At 41.9% G+C, this 19,672-nt stretch overlaps 1 protein-coding gene across 4 annotated transcripts in view; it reads right to left on the bottom strand.

The window, feature by feature from the left end:
• The window catches only part of LOC133973714 (neurexin-3b), a 271,954-nt gene that overhangs the window by 19,275 nt on the left and 233,007 nt on the right, over positions 1–19,672 (bottom strand). For all 4 annotated transcript variants that reach the window (XM_062411736.1, XM_062411733.1, XM_062411734.1 and 1 more), the window contains 2 exons: positions 14,278–14,367; positions 12,248–12,558 (listed from right to left, as the gene is read on the bottom strand). In XM_062411736.1, the coding sequence (XP_062267720.1) occupies positions 12,248–12,558; positions 14,278–14,367 (401 nt within the window). The remainder of the gene's footprint in view (positions 1–12,247; positions 12,559–14,277; positions 14,368–19,672) is intronic.

The raw sequence follows: 19,672 nt of genomic DNA on the forward strand, positions 1-19,672 counted from the left end.
CAGACGCAGAGAGAAGATGAAAGCACCAGGGAGGCAGAGGAGGAGGGTGGGAAGTCAGGACAGGATTGGAAAGGGCTTCGTTTTACTGAAGATGACAAGACACTGGCTGAGACGTGTCCTCTACGTGAAAATAACGCAATCATTTATATTACTGCCAGTGGGAAAGCCAGAACCCACACCCCAAATAAACCTCATGCAAAAGCCATCACCTACAATAACCCTAACCTGGTTGTTGTAGGGGTAGGATTCTCTTGTAGGAAGTTCAAATATTTTCTGCATTTCTACCACAACCCAACTCTGGATCATCCAGATTGACCCTGATAGGAGGACAGACTTTGGAGCAGGTGGCTGAAATAGAAAAAATGTGATCTGATTTCGAACTAATCACAAAATTTGGTATCAGGTCAGACAACAAAAGACGAACCTGGATTGATCTGTCCAAAAACCCAAGAGTCTCCCTACCCTGTCTAGTGCCCCTGAGCAAGGCACCTTACTCCCCCAACATCTGCTCCCGAGCGCCGTACATGGTCGCTCACTGCTCTGTGTGTCCTGCACACAGATGGGTTAAATGCAGAGATTAAATTTCCCTACCTGCATGAGTGGGCCTTTACATGTCTGTGCATGTGTTTGGGACTAATAAATGCATCTTAATCTTAATCTTATTATAGCCCGGACTGTGTGATGGTGCACATGTGTGCTTGAGCCCTGAAACACCCATAGGAGCGGGGCCTAGGAGACAAGGTAACTGTATTCCTGCTCAAACACCAGCAGGAAGAAAGATTATTAAATTGTGATTACTTGAGTAAATGAGTCTTATTTTTCTAAATTTAGTTTCATAAACCAGGTTAGAATGGTTTCAGTCGGGCAAATTTTCAGGACTCAGATTAAATCAGTGTCACTGTGTACTTGACAGACAACGCTGTAGTCCCTTCATTTCTGCTGCACCTGGTCAGAACAATTTTAGCAGCGAAAACCTTAGACAATTCTTGACTGAAAATAAACAACTTAATTTTAAACCTATTTAAGTGTTATACTTTATCATATTGTCTCTTCCTCACCTAAAATAGATTTTAATTTCCAGTCAAATTAATCTGCAAATGAACACTTTGTACATTTAACAACTGTTAAGTTGTTGCCAAGTTGAGACATTTAAATGTCTTGTTTAAACCTTGTTTTAGCCAACAAATGATCTAAACTTAGATGTGCACTTTAAAGGTAATTTAAAAACGATCTAAGCATATTTACAAATGTATTTCTAGATGCCAGAACAAATGCATTTTTTAATTATAAAATCAAATCCCGAATTGTTGCCAATTAATTTTCTGGATTTCAGGTCCACAACATCCATATGAAGCTCTGCACCGAGCTCAGTTATCAGGGCAGCAAACACCAACACTTCTGTACCTAAGTCGGAGCTGATTCTCACCTTCTGGTTTTAAAAAGTGTTGCCACATGTTCACGCATGAGTGTTTAATATATTCTGCCCTGTGGTGAAGAACGTCATTCGTCTCTTTAACATCTCTGTCCTCATTGTGAATTGATTTGATCTTCACATCAAGTCCTCTTTGTGTTATGAATTTCCATATTCTAACTGAATAAAGGCTGAAGTTAGATTTGTGAAACGGTTCCAATCTGGATCTGTTTGTAAGACTCACCTAATCCAGGCTTCTCACAATAAATTGCGCTTTTCTTTGCCTCCAAACCCCAACGCCAATTAATTCACTAACTATGAAACAATGTTGTTCTAATTGTATGTTGTTATAACAAAGCATCATCCACATTGTGAATGGAGTCTGATTAACTACATTTAAAAAGGCTTTTGTTTCTATTGAGGTTTTGGACGTGCTTTTGAGACAATGGATTTTATAAATAGACTTAAGTTGACCTCACTAATTGGGACAATACAATCAATAAGTAAGAGGATATGTTCCATTGGGAGAGCGATTGGCTTTCTGTTGAGGATGTGTGAAGTCTGAAACAAGTAGCTGAAACTGGACCCTGCACTTTCTCCTCGTGGACTACATCCTCTGCTCCCTATTCAATCCATTCCAGCGTTGCCTTACTGCTCACAGTCAAAAGCTATTATGACTTCAATGCAGTAACACCAAATCAATGACTGCGTTATGTAATGCCCGACGCAGGCAGCTTTACGTCTCTCAAATTAGACGGAGGTCCCGTTTGGCTTCCATTCCTTAATGAGCACAAACCCAATTAAGCATTCGATTTAGCCTCTTGTTAGAAGATGAAAGTTGAAACGTAATCACCAACCAACAGAGAAATGATTAAACATAAACCACACGTCTGGGCCCTCCCACAGTACCGCCGCGTGCCGACACATGTACGGATGACTACCTGTGGACTCACACAGACTAACGGCGCCTTGCAATTTCCCCTCACTCGTTGCTATTAAGAGCAACAGTCTGCATTGTAGTTTGCACCAACTCTCTGCGGACTCAAAGGAGAAACATCACTTGGCCTTGCTAACAGCTCAGCTGAGCAATGAAACAGAAGACATTATTGCTGTGGAACATCAAAGGCAGTCTGTGTGATTCATATTTAACAAGAAAGAAAAAAAGAAAAAAGATGGAGGTTCAATTTAAGAGACCAGATTGCTACTGATAGTTTTAAATAGAACAAGCCCATGGTCCATTTCATCCAGGAGACCATTAACCTCTTGTTGTGTTTGACGTGAAGTAAAACCAACACTGCCCGCACGTTGAATTTGAAGAGCAGAGGTATAAATCATATTTTAAAACAATTTTAATGAGTTGATCTGTTCAGGCTTGGAGTCTGATCACGAGACAAACGTTTGGTGGTGATAGGACAATGTACAGTAGAGTTATGACAACATTGTCTCATTTTGCGATCGACATTTTGCTATGCCAATCGAACATTCCTCCAGAATACCTACATTTTCACCACTCTCTAACTTTCTGCAAATTTTGGTAAGAATTTGAGCATGTTAGAGCCCTCAAAAAGCCAATTCATTTGCCTGAATAATAATAATAATTATCATTACAATTTCAATAGGGCCTCCCACTGTCAGTGCTCGGGCCCTAATTAAATCCTATTGACTCTGGAAGACACATGGTGAAATCTGTGCACACAGATACAGTAATACATATATGGATCCGTGAATACCCTCACACAGATGTAGTCAATCTCTTTTTCTCCTCCACGCACAGACATAAATTCACACACTCAGACAGCATATCAAAGGCTGGCAGCAAATATATTCACACTATAGCAGTGCAAGAAGATTCATCGCCCTGACGCCTCAAATGTTTATTATCATATACCACGCAAAGCTCGGGGGGGGTCCTGTTGGTGTGGCGGTGTCGAAATAGTTCAAGATTGTGGGAGACTTGTTGTTGTACAGACAGTCCGATTAAATATCAATGACATGTCTGTGTTGTGTTCAATATCTCTCTGAGCCAAGAAAACATAAAGCAGCTCGCATCTCTCAAAAGTAAATCAGTACAATAAAGTGAAAACTGAAATAAATCTTTCACCGTGGCTATGCAATGATGAACCATGTTTAAGTCTTATTTATCAGATCAATTCCAGTTTGTACAAATTAACGATGGGTCATATGTGTACACCAGTGTAAATCACAGGGTTCCTCAGGGTTCTGTGCTTGGTCTTATTCAATTTAGCTTACATATGCATACATATGCATACTATTAGAAAGCATTATCAGGAAATATTGTAATGCGCACGATACCCAGTTATATATATCAGGTAAACTACTTACCTAACTAAACTACAAGCGTGTTTAGAGGACATAAAACCCTGATGACCCACAATGTTCTATTCAACTCAGACAAAATGGAGGTTCTAATAAATGGTCCTAAAGACTTCAGAGGTACATTATCTAATGATATTGCTACTTTATATCTTTTTGTGTTCGACACAGGCTTTTCTCATGAATAATTGATTTATTGATTGAACTTCTGCAATGATATCAGGACCATTATGCAAATGAAGTCGGCTTCATTAAATCAAAGTGTCTATCAAACTATGTCTGTGTCAAACGCAGAGGCACATTTGTCACATTAATATTAATGGTCTCATGCAACCTTAATGAGAACATTTCCCCAAATGTTGGAATATTCATGTTCAAGCATAAAAAGTAAACTAACCAATTAACAAGAAGAATTAACTGGTGATCCAGAAGTAAAACAACGTCTTCAACAAGAAAAGCAGCAAATTCCTAAGACTTATATAGATTAACTTTGAGTGTTAAAGGAAAAAAATGCTGGCAACAGGAGTTTCACTTTTGTAATAGTTTTGTTCCCAGAACCGTTGTGGTGGAAAAAAAAGTTAATTAAACACCATCAAGAGTGTGGGATCTCACAGCAGCCCTAAAATGGCTTGGCAAAGGATTAAATAGCGACTGTTCCGCTTTGATAATCCATGTAAGTCTACTGGCATGTGCTGGGGGACAGATGACATCTGTACAGAGAGGGAGAGAATATGCATTTGATAGTTGAGGCCTGGAATAACATTTAGGATGTTTTTTTAATCCAAAATTGTTCTGTGAAACTCAAGGTTATGCTGTATAATCAGAGGGCATTTTAATTCTCTATAGTATAGAGTCTATACTAAAGTGCTCCGTTGAAGTTATTTGCATTTAATAGTTTGGTGGGCTCTGGCTTTCATGAGCACTGCGAGAGGTTAGGAGCTCACTTTGTTGCTTTACTTGTAAGCTTTGTATTTTAGTTGGGTGTCGTCTTGTAACCAGTCAGCCATCCCTGGAGGCATCCCAGCATGAGGTGAGCCTGTGGACCACCCAGAGCACGTGCTGATGTCCTGCCGATCGGCTCAGACACAGACTGCGTGCGTGTGTGTGTGTGTGAATCCAATGTGTACTGTTTGCGTGCCCCTTTTGTGTACGAGTGCCCCGCCGTGACAGTGCTGGCTGACAAGACAGCAGGTTTACACAAACACACACACACACACAAACACACACACACACACACACACACACATTCCCGGAGGATCTATATAAGCTGTGTTGTGAGGCATGGGGGACATCCATTACAAAAAACCCCATGGTCCAAAGGCCCTGTAGCTAGCTGCTGGTTCCCACACACTGAGAGACAAACTGCCCCTGAGCATACACACACACACACACAAACACAAACACACACACAATCACAAACACATAATCGCAATCACAAACATGTTCACACAGAGATGTATAATGGAAATGGCTTTATGTTCATATTCTGTTGCACATGAAGTGACATGAAAAATTCATAAATAGAGTCACAATGTTGCACACACACACTCCGGCGACAGAGAAGACGGATAATGCCTGACAGCGCTGGAATGAGTTTGCCATGTCAGTGGTAGAAGGGAACTATTTGGCAACAGACACAGAATCCTGATATTGTTCTTCTGTTCAATTCTGACAGCATGACTGGATGTGCCCGCACCAGGGCTTACTGGTTTTTGAGAGTGTATATAAGCCAGGGTGTGTGGAAATATATGCACGTTACGGTAGCTTGAATTGGTTGCGCACGTGTGTAGATGTTGGAGACAAAGATTAAGAGATCCCGGTACCAACTGTGTGCATGGAAATGTGTGTGTGTGTGTGTGTGTGTGTGTGTGTGTGTGTCTGAGTGTGAGTGTGTAATCCTAATGAGCCACACACAACAGCAGAGTTCCCATCAGTCTGCCGTCTGCTAATTGGTCCTACTGAGCAACTTGCACACCTCCAGCATTCATCTCCCACAATTCACTGGGAGCCTGGGTGCCAAGCAGGGCCGCCAGAAAAAACAGGTAGGAGGAGGAGGTATAGTGATGAAGACAGAAGCAGAGGGAAAGAATGAATAAAGAAAACATCCCATGGAATACCTGTCTACTAGTTTGACCTTTACATAATTACTGCCAGGTCTGGGCGCTGCTTGTGAAGGAGGGTGATCACAGAGACTAACTAACTGAAGAGAAAGAGACGACTGACAGCAGGTGGAGAAGAGGAGTACATCTGCCTACACACACACACGCTCACACACTCACACCCGTGAGCTCTCGAACACACCCATCAAACATCATCGAGCAGACTACCACGGGGAGACACGCAGCGTGCTGCACAGCACCTTCCTCGCTTCATCTTGAAGAGAGAATAAATCAGTGATTATCATATATCCCCGGGCGTTAAGCAACATCCCTGACGCACTATGGACAGAAAAAAATTGATGAGGCGAGGAAAAAAAGAGAGGGGATCATGGTATCTTAGTGTGCAAATCCATGTGTAGCAACAGTGTGAGTGGATTCTGGTTTATGACCAGATGCTGCATGTTGCGCCGTCTCTTTACTCTCCTTTAAATGTCCTTGTTTTTTGTCAGAAATTGTTACACGTTTAAAAATAAATGTGGCCTTACAGTGAATTTTCAGAACGCGTTCGATTCGCTGTATTTTTTTGCATCTGTCAAAGGTGTTCCAGAAAACTGTTCTGGCAGAAAATGAAATTCTCTTTGTTTCTGACGGCTTCTCGATTTCAGGAAGTGAAAGGACCACAAAGTCATCAGCAATGCTTGCCACCATTTTATCTCCGACTAGATATTTTCCAAACAAATAGAATAATAAAACGCATTGCACGCAGTGTGCAAAGTTACAGTGTGACGATTTTTATTGGATCACACACACACAAAGAGTCTCCACTTCATGAAAAAATCATCAGAAATCACAGAAATCAAACTGTCGATCTGAGCGGGTATAGATTTGCATTAATTCCCGCCTCTTAGCAGAAAAAAAGGCCAATTAAAGTACGAACAATTTACCTCTCATTTTCCTATCTCCCGAGCACCAGGCTGGTTGAAAATGATGGACGCGTGCAATTTCTTTAACACGGCAGCCATGCAAATCACTTTCAGTGTCTCTCCCCCAGCTGTTTTCCCCCACGGTACTCGAGATTGCAGCCTCCCGTCCTAATTGTTCCCAAACATCTCAGGCCAGCGGCGCAAGTTAATTGAGAACGAGAGACGCTGATCTCCCACGAGAGCCGTGCATGAATGAGCGTTCCCAAAATGACACATCAAACCAGCGAGCGAATAATCTGTTCTTTGGTTCAACCATAATACTGCAGAGCTGAAGGGATCAGGTAGCCACTTAACAAGATATACCTGTTTTGGTTTATTGCGATTTTTTCTCTCCCCCTGTCAAAATGAAGTCTGTGTTGTTGTCATGACTCATCGGCAGCCTCAAAACATTCCAGGTTAATAATTTGACCAAAATGTACAACAGACCTGTCGATCGCTTAACACTGCACATATTGAGCGGCAAAATAGAGTTTGTGAATGGATTAACCTTGAGGAACTTCAGGGATGAATCAGTACTCTAAGGTTCCGATCAAACTCATCCTTGGTTTAGTTTGTTTGCAGCGCGAAAACACTTTATTTGGATAGTGTGGACTTTCTGACACCATTAAACAATAGAAGCAGTAAAAGAAAGTGGCAGCCCCTACTTGCCACTCAGAATTCCTTTCAGTCTTTAACATTGAGGATAAAACATTTGAGCGACTGGTGTTGAGTGCTCTGCCTGAACTTTGGAATGTTGGTAGTAAAACCACTATGCCATTACAGTGGCAATGAAATTAAAGAACATGAACCGGCGCTTTCATTTTCTCAATTTAAAGGGAAAGACTACTACACACTGAATTGACAGTGTGTAGTAGTCGATCCCAGTGTCTCACTTTATGACTGGGATTAACTCCACGTTTCACTCAATTATCTTATATGTTCTTCCTGATGTTAAGAAATAAAATGAATTCAAAATGATATAAATGAATTACACAACTCAAATGGCATAAAAACAGAATATATACACACAAAGATTTATTTGCTGCTTTCAGTCATCTTCTTCCTCCTCCTCCTTAACCTTCTTTTTCTTCTTCCTCTTTTTCTTTTCTGATGTCCGACGCACGCCCATCTAACCAATCAGTGTCAAGTATACGTAAGACTGAGCCCACACAAGTGATGGCAACAGCATGTATGAATGTCAAAAGGCTCCCTTAACTGCAATTGGAAACATCATCTCACAAAAATATAACAAAGAAATGAGACTTTTTGGACTTTCAGGAAACGCCCCTATTTAAAAACCTTGACTTGTCTAAATCTGTGGTTCCAACACAGTGTGGGGGTGTTCAGAGCTTGAAGGAGTCAGAAGATAAATCATGTGTGAGAGCTGAAACAATAAAACACAAATCTGCTGTTATTCTCCATTGACTGAGCCCAACACAACTTTAACGTAGTCGAATTCACGACGGACACTAAGTGTCAACATTGATGCCGCGGAGCTCAACACTGCTCACATTCTTCCTCCTCCCGTAAAATCAGGCTTTGACAAGGTTATGACAGGCTGACACCAGCATTACCCAAAATGCAACTTGACAGCTGAGGGGTTTCTGTGGAGGATTCAGGTGTGTTGTGCTCGTAGGTGTCTGAGGTCTAGAACCCTCTATTCTCTTTCGCTCAATACCCCCTCATTTTTTTTCTTTTTAAATCGTAGACTTGTAATATTCAGACTCAACAGACACTGACTCGAATGACATTATTTTATGCAATTTATCCAATATTCAGCTCCCACTGGAGCCACAAAATGATTTATATAACGTTTTTTCATCGCAGTGCTCCATGGGACTTATAAGTAGACCTTGATTTGTAAAATCTATGGAGTTCCCCTTTGATAGGAGTTCATCTCTCATCCTCCTTACTGGCCTTTCATGCTGTAAGACTACTAATAGAATTTTAATGGTTTGTTGCATAACTTCCATAATAATTATTTTTCCGTTTAAATTTCAACACAAACCACTTAACTAAAAAGTACAGCTCAATGTCAGATGGTTATTATTTATGTTGCTTGCTAAAAGCAGGAATACTAAATGCCTCGGAAATTAAAGTTTCAGAGCTTAATGTTTACTCCATTGGTTTTCTTTATATACTGTATGTTGAGTGTTGCATTACTACAGTTTTGCATATTTATTTGCCCTACTAGGTCAATAACGAACAAACAAAAACAATCAGGGGCAGATCTAGAGGTGGGGCCAGGGGGCATAGGCTCTAGCTGAAATCTAATCGGCCCATTAGATTTTGATTATGCCATTACATTGGCATTTCAGCATTCATTAATTATCAAGGCTATATCCAGTGCAAGGGTATGGATTGAGGGCAGGCAGCTACAGCTAACGTGGTTACTTAGCATTAGACCCCCCTCTGAGACACATGATCAAAGAAACGTCCCTGCTGCTAAGTGGATGAAACACTGTGCGGTGGGTGTGAATCTCAGAAGGAGGCGGCGTGTTGACACGTCTCACACCAGGTCTCAGACCATTTATAATATTCATAAAGGATATGATGAGCCAACTCATTACAGCTGCTGTCACAGTGGGTTTGAAAATCTCCAGCACTCTCAGGCAGCAGCCAACTTCATTTAATGGAATGAATCCAATTAACATGTGTTTTAAAAAAATCCATCAAATAATCTAAAAGCTTATCAAGAACTGGTTTAGGAACTATCCAGATATATTACTTTGTAATGTAAAAATAATACATTGCTTTGAGTAAATACAAAATATACTCAAATATTGCAAACACTTGTCTAATTTCTACTAATATTTAACTGGTATATATAAAGTTAGATAAAGCTTATGATTTAACTTGGATATTTGTGTTACATGCATTTAAATTAAATCAAATCTCAAAAGTTTTTAACATTTAAAATGTAAAAACAATCATTAAAACCCTACATATCTTCAATATAATCACCAAACATAAACACAAACATCACTAATTAGTCTGCGGTTTGAGCTGAAATCGAATCATGAAAACATTGCAACCCCCTTTTTTCTTATCAAGGCAGAACTCGATTCCGTCGGCTGACTGTGTGATCCACAGACGTGCTAAGTAACACGGTTACGGAGAGCGAAGGGGAGAGTGAAAGAAAACGAAACGTGTCTATCGTGTTGGCTCGTCCCCGCGGAGCTATCATTAATTAAGCGTGAGATTGGTTCTCTCCACCTCCCAGCCCCTGCCTCTCCCTCTCGGTTGATCCAGACAGGGTGAGGGATTCACCACTTCCCACCTCAGAAAAAGAAAGCGCTCGTGTTGCTAAAGTGGAAACAAAAATAGATGTGTGAGAAGATACCAAAACAGACACAGTTTCGGTCCACACATCCACACACCCTGTCGCTCACAGAGCTGCACGCGCGTTTAAACCTAGCACCGTGTCAGATGCCTATAGCTCGCTTTCAGCAGTGCAATACATCACTAATGATAGCTTGGCTCCCTTTACTCCCCTACCCTGAGGGCTGGAGAAATCTGCCAAACCAGTACGGGCCCTCTCCCTACCTCTCACGCCACAGCGTTTGACAGCCAACCAGGGAACTGTAAAATTAAAGGCCTTGGCAAATGAAATTCTGTGACACCGCGCTGTGAATCAAGGCAGACTCTGCCATGGGAGCCCGTGGAAGAAGAATGAATAAGGCGCCCTCAGAAGGAGCACAACAGTAAAGTGAAAAGTTGAAAGTTAAAGGGAGGGCAAGAAAAACAACAACCTGCGTCTGTATTGGTAAGTTAGGAAAGATGCAGCATCCTGCATCTAACAGATGCATCCTGGATATTGACAAAAGAGGTATCACTTCATCATTTCACCTTGGAAAAAGGAGAGCGCTTCATATAAAAGCTCTTTTTCGTCGTACACACCGAACTTTATTGACTTCCTTTGATATTAATAGCCTCTGACACTAAATGCCATTTTCCCAGAGATGCCATGTTTTTTCTTATCTATTGTGACCTTCTTGATGGTGGCTGAGACGGCGCTGCAACGTATCTCGGCTCAGTCATCATCATTCCAGATAACTCATCTTTTAGACATAGACGGAGTGGATATCAAGCGCTTTACTTTGGCTCCAGACCGTCCAATCCCGAATATGAAGGCTTGACACCAGGTCTTTAGTGGCTTTCTAACAGCTTCGACTCTGGCCTCCCCACACCTGCTCCTTCAGTATAGAGACATTTAAGTGTCAGCACTGACATGAGGGGCCATCATCACTGCACGCCAGGCAATCTGTTGTTGGGGTGAAGAGGCTGATTTGAGTGGTTACCCCTTTGTCGTCCACCGACCAACCTCTCCCCAACCCACGCTCACCCCTGAGGGAGAGTTACTGCTTTAATATGAACAACCAATGGTTCAATTTGTTCTCTGGGTGTCAAAGGACCGCTCGGTGTGATTACTTTCTTGGCACGGCAGTGACATTCATTGGCTTGGACTTGGGACATATTAGAGAAAGGCCTCTGTTAGGCCAGATTGGGTGAGTGACAGATCGAGACGGACAGAGACAGAAACAGAGAGACGGACAAACAGAGAGAAGGCAAGAGAGAGAGTAAGAGAGAGAGATGGAAGCAGCACGGTCGGCTTTGTATACCTCAATGAACAGCAGCACTTCAATCCTCAATAGAATGAGAAATACAGTATCCTGACCTTGAGTGAGTTAGTAGTGGAAAAAGCAGCGCGGCTACAATCCGCCCACACTCAATTCCCCAAAACACATAAAAATCTGCCTTTGGTTTCCTTTGGATATTTTACTTTAAATTTGAATCAAGGAAACAGAACATTTAGAGCCCAGATAGTCGTGCTTCACACATCACCGAGCCTGCAGCAAGAGTATCCAAAAACACCTGAATGCCACACACTCAGGTAAACAGGGGATTTGACTGGGCAATGACGTGTTCCTAGAAAGATCCCACTACCCAAGATGGGAAATCATAACGACTTTGGAAAATAATGGATGCTGTCAAAAACAATGCTTTTGTGTATATGCTTTTATGTGTTTTCAGAATATTTGACACCTCTGTCCAATATTTGCATAATAATGAGGAGCAAATAAATAGGATCAGGTGTGACAGGCATATAAATAATAGAATACACAATTTGATGATACAAATGTCTGTTTTGGCAAAACAATTTTGTTAGGTGTAAATTTCAAAATGTATCACAAATCCTTTAAGTAAAATCTATTACAATGTTATAAATAGGAGTTATAAAAGAGCTGATGTATTGGAACACTTCCTCTGAGTTTTGACCTCTTCAAAATGTTTCAACTGTTCAACTCTGGACTTAGATTTGTATCACACAGCAGCTCACCCAACAAACACATTCACAAAGGTGCTCTCTTCGATTTCATATCATACACACGCATGCACACAACTTCCTTTGTATCCCTTCACGTCAATTGCTGCCGTACCTGAATGGTCGGTGGCGAACGCTGTTTCCTGGTGGTTGTGGTGGACAGGGTGGTGGTGGTCTCGATGAAGGTGGTGGACATCTCCGGCGGCACCGAGGTGGTGGTGCGTGCCGCGCCTCGGCTTGTCGGCACGTCGCCCACCAGCCGCACGCTGCCGTTCACCTTGATGTTGGTGTGGCCCTCTGCGGCCATGTTGAGGACCTTAAGGCCATTGTAGTAGAGGCCAGAGAGCTGGCCCTGGTAGGGCCGCTTGCGGTCGTTGCCGCCGATGGAGATGGTGGCCTGGGTGTTGAAGATTGTCAGCTGCCGGCCTGATGCGGGACGGGAGAGAGAGCATTAATGGGTGTATGAGGACGGATGAAGGGATGATGTGATGTGACAGATGAAGCTGCTATATAAAGCACCACTATGTAACTTGTACCACTCTTACAAGGGACTACATTTTGCAAAATGAATGCAGTAGTGAGACATTAAACATGTATGTTAACTCTTATACTGTCCTGCTTCAATGCTCGATTAAAAGGGTATGGATGGAGTTCAAATGATAAGAACTGTAATGGTGAGTCGACATGTTTTTAGATAAAAGTAGCTATCACTTCCCACCAACCACAACCTCTCTGTTCTATTTAAACGACTGCAGCTACTGTATATGCACTGTTATCTTTGGCAGGAAGGCACTGACAGAGACTACTAATGGTGAAAACAACAGCAGCATTATCAGAGGGGAGCGAACACATGCAGGTGTGAAAAAAAGATTTGAAAAATGAGCTGGGACACGCTGCGCAGGAACTTCTAATATTCTGTGGACAAAGCAGTGGACTCATGCGGTAGAATGATTAATAAATACATATCCAGGCTTTGGCATATTATGATAAAGTATGAGCAATACACACTCTCTACCTGCCGCGATGAATTTCATTAGGAGAAGCCTAAATATCGCTGTCAGAACACACTGCTCATGCATTAATTAAAAAATAAAAAATACGGTAAACGTTCACAATACAGGAATCATAATTAAAAATCTCTTTGTAGAATTTACAGACATGTAGCAGCGAGAGCCTAGGAACATTGCCGGCTTCTGCACAATTATAATACAAAATACATCAGGCATGGAATGACAGGGACAGGAAGTTCATATCACAGAAGCGAAAAATGAAATAGCATGTGTGGAGTCATGCATGCAACAGTAATGGGATTCCTCGGACCTGTCTGTGTTTAAACGTTTGTTAAAGGGAGTTTATAATCAGGTTAGGATGTTTATGTGCGACGGACTTTAAATGCAGTTTATAATGGTATTAAGTTGATTAAGAAAGATTGAATTTCTAACTGAAAAAAAACTAAAAAAAGACAAGAAGAGGGAGAGCAGACTTTTAAAACCCCGCAAATGTTTTAAACACAAACGAGGCGCTGACTCGATGATCTCAATTGACGGGCGCCGCACACCCTGCCACGGCTCACTGTGACGCCTCGCCATCAAAAAGGCTCCAATTAGCTCTCCATCAAGCAACAACTGAGGGTTTTATAGAGTGTGATGTGTATAACTGCAGTCAGATAAATTACAGCAGGGAAAAGTACCTGCTGTTTGGAAAGTTTTCAGGGGGATATGCCCGCTGATTAGTTTGTTCTCAAACACTGCAGAGGATTTGAGCCAAGGGAAGCTAATTCTCCTCTCAAAACATTTGGCCTACTGTTGCAGATAATAACTTCTCCTCGTCAATTTTGCACGAGAGATTAGCAGCTCTTGATACGTAAAAAAAACGAGTTGCTGCGCTGTTTATAAAAAATCTCTTCCCAGTCCCTTTAACCGGACACAATGAGTCGACGGAAATTAAAAAACCATGACGATGACAAAAAGGGGGGAAGAAGTAGAAAGAAAACAAAGGAAAAGTAACAAAAAAGCGGTTTACTTGTTTTTTTTTAAATGGTTTAAGGGATGGTTATTCATTCTCAGAGGTTGAAAGGGGAACAAGCCGATGAGATGACAGAAGTTGAAAAAGGAAAAACATTCTAGAAGTGCGATAAAGATTTACCTTTCTCCTGAAGCCAATCTTCTACTGGCCGGGTATATTTGAACGGGATTTTCTTATTTGCCATTTGATAGCGCTCAATGTCGCTGTTGCCTTTAAAGTTTGAGAATTTAACAAACAGCTTGAAACAGTTGGCAATGGCAACAGACATCACACATTTATACAGTAGGTTTATAATGAGTTTTATCTTTGTTTAGAAATATTTATAGAAGCTTTATGATGATTTTTTTTTTGTTTCTTTAGTTTAAATTGTTTAAAATTCACATTTATCAAGCACACTCCACACCATTATGTAACAGAATATCTCTCGATTCAAAGCACAGCACATATCCATAGCTGTCAAGGAAATAAAACATTGCATTAAGTCACCTGCAACAATAGGGAACAACACAGGAAATACATCAGAGTCTACACATATTACTGCTCATACTTCATTGTAAAGACATCAAGTGGTTAAAAAAGTATTAAGTGCTCTTCTCTGAAGCACATTGGAGGTAATTTATGTGCACTAATTCTTCCCACTGGACACCACCCGCTTTTACATTTCAAGGGCCAAGGGATGATTTGGTTTAGTGGCTCGTTTGGCAGAAAGGCGGCCGTGCAGCCAGTTTGCAGGGAAAGGGGGCGGCAATGTGAAAGGAGGAAGTGGTAATTTGAAGTACTGACCTACTGGGAGAGGAGTCCCATAGTGACACAGATTTGAAGAAGACAATGCATACAAATGAGATCATTACTGACGTGGTGGGAGGCCTTTCGGGTGAAAGAAAGAGCTAAGCCCCAGCCGACACTTTCCCTACTTCCGAGACAGCGGCTAACGCGTTCCAGGTATATGGGAATTAAAGATAATAGAGCAGCTTTTTACAGGGAAAGCTGTGTGTGAATAATTTCTAGCAGGATAGAAATTTTCCGTTGCATACGTACCAGGATGACAATCACTGGGGCATTCCCTCTGAACGCCACCGTACGTCTGTCAAAGCCGAGATTTGAGACGTGCCGCTGTGCTTTGAAACACTGAGGTACGACTAAAGGGTGTGAAGCCTGTATAGAATTATGAATGACACCCTGATGCCACTCGGTACCCTGGTGGGGAAACATTTGGAAGGAAAGAAGAATGCACTGGTGTGTCAACATTTATAACACAACTGAAAGGGCCAGGATTCGTGACTGTGAGAAACGGCCTCCTGGAAAGGTGTCTGAGCTTTGATAGCGATAGCTCAATGCTCCACCCAGAAGCATCGAACTCACGCCTGGTACCACTGCTCAGTTTTTTGCTGAATTTCAAACTGCACAGTTTTCACCTGCTCATTAAAACTGTATATTAAGAGTGAGCGCAACGCACTTTTCATGAAACCATTCATTCAGCCACTTATGCTCCAAAGTAATTAGACTAATCATGAGCTTGTCTCAATTTCCTCCGCTTCTCTGAATTCCATCTTCCTGTTGTCCCTCTGTACCTCGTTGTATTTAGGGAGAAACCAGCCAAGTGCTCAGCTTACAGCCAGCGGAGAAGGTGCGTGGCTGAAGCTGCGATGGAGCTCAAGGAGCTGAAGGGCCGTGTCTGCAGCGTGCCAGCGGGATAATCAGCAACTAGCAGGACTCCCTCCCCATTTCTCTGATCTCAAGCAGGTTTCAGGTGGAAGCCAAATGCACTCTGCTCTGGACAAGGGCCACAGAGGGAGGTGTGATGGTTCTATGTGAAACCAGAGTTCAGACAGAAAGGTTAGAAGCTTGACAAGAGCGGGTCAAGGACTGGGGCGGGGATAAGAGGGGAGGGAGGACAAGCAGCATCGGTAGAAGGTCACTGCGTGCATCTCAACTCAGGGGGCTGTCACACCGGCCTTGTTTCATTCTGGACCTTTGAACTCAGTTTAATCCAAACCAATAGAACATGTGTGAGAGGTGCCTCAGACCACTGTCAGGGCCAACAAACCAAGATTTAGTCCGACTGGAAGATGTGGTCCTGGTCCTGATTAAACTGAACCATGGTTCAGATAGTTTGCAGAATGAAAACACTTCTTTGGACAGTTTTCACTTTCAGATCAATTGCAGGAAGCATGAAACAACAGAAGAAGAAAAGGAATCAGGAGCCTGACTGGTATCTCCAGGTATTGAGCAGGTTTTCAGAATCGCTTGTAGTCTTCGCCTCTGACAATATATTGTAATGTTTGAACTGAAGGACGTTTACTCAATATTTTCTTTTTTTTATATATTTACGCACTTAAAAAAAACAGCCTTTGTTCACAAAAGTTACACGCCGACCTTTAAAGCATGTTTGTCTATGAACCCATCATTGTCAAGTATAGGTAGACGCAGTCCACTGATGACGACAAGACGTCATATAAGGAATTCTTTTTTAGACTTACAGGTGTGAAAACGCCTTCAAATGTCCTAACTTTAGCCTCATGTTGTTATTTAGCTGGAGTGACGTCACATCCAACGCTGTGAGAAGGAGGCATAGTCTTGCTGGGCCTAGCTAACGGTTTGGTCTCAGGTATTGGTCTTACATTGTTCTGGGTGATTAACGAGGTGACAGTCCCCCCTGTAATGAATACACCACAAGCTAATTGTTCAACTAATGAGAAAAATCTCTCTAGTTTGTCAATTTGATATTACATTTCCAAAGGTGACTTAGGAATGGATGACCTTGCCAATGAAAGCACTACTGGTTATTATAAACTCCCTCTGCCTTCAAGGTTTTTTTTTCTAAAGCAGAGTGGACAGACGTTTTCTCAAAGATTTTTCATCAACCGCTCAGTTTACTGGAGGAAAGAGGAAAGGCAAATTTAGTGCCATTATGGGTTTGCTGTTTTGTCACTGTCAGAGCTGCACAGAGCCGTGTTCCTGGAACTAAAACTCATATTTCAGTTTTATGCCGCACACAGTGTTCAACCTTGATTTTACTAGTGCAGCAAATAGTCAGTGCTTTACATGTAAAAAAAAATCTGTTTTACTTTTTCCCAGCCTCTGCCTATTATCATTAATCACAAACAATCTAATTTCTCTTTTTTTAATAATTTGCCAAAAGGAAATATTAGTCAACCTAAGACGTAAGGCTGTGACAAACGTCCACGAAATGTTATGTAATATTTTAATTTCCTTTCAGCAATTTAATGGATTTTGAAACAATATTTGCTTCTCTAACAGTAAAACAAACCATTGCTCATTCCAATACACTCAAGGCTTTGGCAGCCAGAGACTCACTTGCTCCCTTGTGACCATAGACTGTTTACAAAAATGGAGGACGCGTCTGCACAACTCCAACTATCCAGAAATGAAGCCAAAACATCCCGGATATGAAAGCTGCCGTCCTTCGCTTTTGGAGCCAGAGTCTGCGAAGGAGCGAATGGAACCGCCTTGGCAAGGTCCTGCTGCTGCACACACTCAACCAATTGTGAGCCAGTGTAAGCTGTCAATCAAGATGTCTCATCCCGTTTCTATAGCATCCAATTGATTAGACATCATCCTCCTCCCATCCAATAACATGGAAATGCATGATGTATGACCTATACGGCAGCCAACCACCAGTCGGCAACCAAAATGTTTTGGATTCACTTATGGGGTGCAGTCACGTCGTCCATCATTTATATAGAATCTATGCTTGTGACCAGTAGCTCATGGTGGCTTATTTTATACTGAGGAATTATGCATCAGTATATATGAGGATTTAAAAAAACTATAATTTAGTTGTATCTTCTAAGATGATCTTGTTACCATCTGACCAGGGAACACAGATTGCAGACTAAAGATTCGCCCTGCAGGCTAACTCATCGATCGGCTCACTGTAAAATGTTTGTTCTGCTGATCGATGACAACTAAACAAATAAAACACTACACCACAATCTCTTTTTAGCCACAGCTGCTGCAGTCACATTCACATGGGAAGTTTATTTGAAATCATTCACATGAAGAGAGACCCATAAATAAATGAAGAAGGGTGTTGATTGTGGTTTTTAGTTAAGACTATAAGGTCAGCATGAGGTCACTACACAAGACTCACAGTTTTCCTGGATTTTTAAGTGGCATTTGATGGAAATTTCCATTTTTGCCTGCAGTCTTTTCACCCGTTATGTATCTTTGTCCAACAATCAGAATTCAGCAATATTTTAATGAGAAGGAGTGTCAGACAAATCTGATAACAACTCACTGACGCATGTCCTGATAAAAAAGACTGGCTGAGTGTTTTTATTTCTTGACAAGCTTTATCGAATGTACAAATCTTTGCCGAACTATTTTCTAATTCTACAATTTTACATATATATTGCACTTTTTTCACCGGTATAGTCAAGTGGTTTAAGACAAACTTGTTTTAACACAAAAAAGACAACTGTGTGTTTTTGACTGATGCAGCTACTCTTCGACAATTCTTTGTGTTTTTATATAATTTGTGTTATTTGACCCCAAATGCATTCCGCCTCTATTTTCCTCGCCCAGCCAAAACAACGTCTAAATGCGTCCCCTTTGGTGGCAGCCATTCAGTCAACACACTGGCACAGTCACAGTCATTTGCTGGTTGGTCGCTTCGTTTGATTCACTTTAGTTGCCAGACTTATCTCGCTGGGGCTTCCATCACAGGGCCGGTGCTGAGAGTGCATCAAAACTGTGAAAATGGCCACCGTGACACACTCCTGGCATTCTCTCCATTTTGGGGATGATAAGAACATTTCACATAGCATGGGCCTGTCCAAAAATCATCATTCCACAGCCCAGCTACATAGCTAGCTGTTGCAGCCTCTGGTTATCCTGCACCACCCACCTCCTCTCATATCTACACCTGACTTTCATCCCTGACTCGCCTCCTCCCGGTCTCTCTCAGGCTTTTCTTTCTATCTCCTCAGGATTGTCTCCTCTCCCTTTCTCTGAAGCCCACCATCCATCTAGCTGCTACGCTGCTTCATCTGCTCCAGGCTATTCTCTTTTTCTCTTGTCTCCCTCCAGTGCAATCAGCTCTCAACCCTTCTCGGTTGAATCAAACTTCTTCAGCTACATTCACAATTCTGGTATGATTTATGTACTTCCCCATTCTCTTCCATCCCTTCCTCTGCTTTCCTACCCATCTGTCGGTCTATATGTCAGCTCTTTCCTCCTTTTGTCAACTTATTCCAGTCATCTACTCCATTAAATGATTTTGTATTCCCTGGGTGGCTGCATTTCTTTTCTATTCACCCATAACCCTCTGTTTCTCCTCCGTACTTTCCCTCTATCCTACTTCTATTCTCCCTCAGACGTCAGACAAAAGCCAGGGAGTAAATTCATCATTTATCAGGTCGCTCTGAAATTTATGGTGTTGAAAGAATGAATTAGACTCGCGGCTTCTACTCTCAGCTTAGTCTGAGTTCTGAGAGGGAGACAGATTGTGTCTTAGATAGGGCTAATCATGTTTGGCCCCGGGGACGCATGG

Source organism: Platichthys flesus, chromosome 18 (genome assembly GCF_949316205.1).
Source record: "Platichthys flesus chromosome 18, fPlaFle2.1, whole genome shotgun sequence".
NCBI classification, from domain to species: domain Eukaryota; kingdom Metazoa; phylum Chordata; class Actinopteri; order Pleuronectiformes; family Pleuronectidae; genus Platichthys; species Platichthys flesus.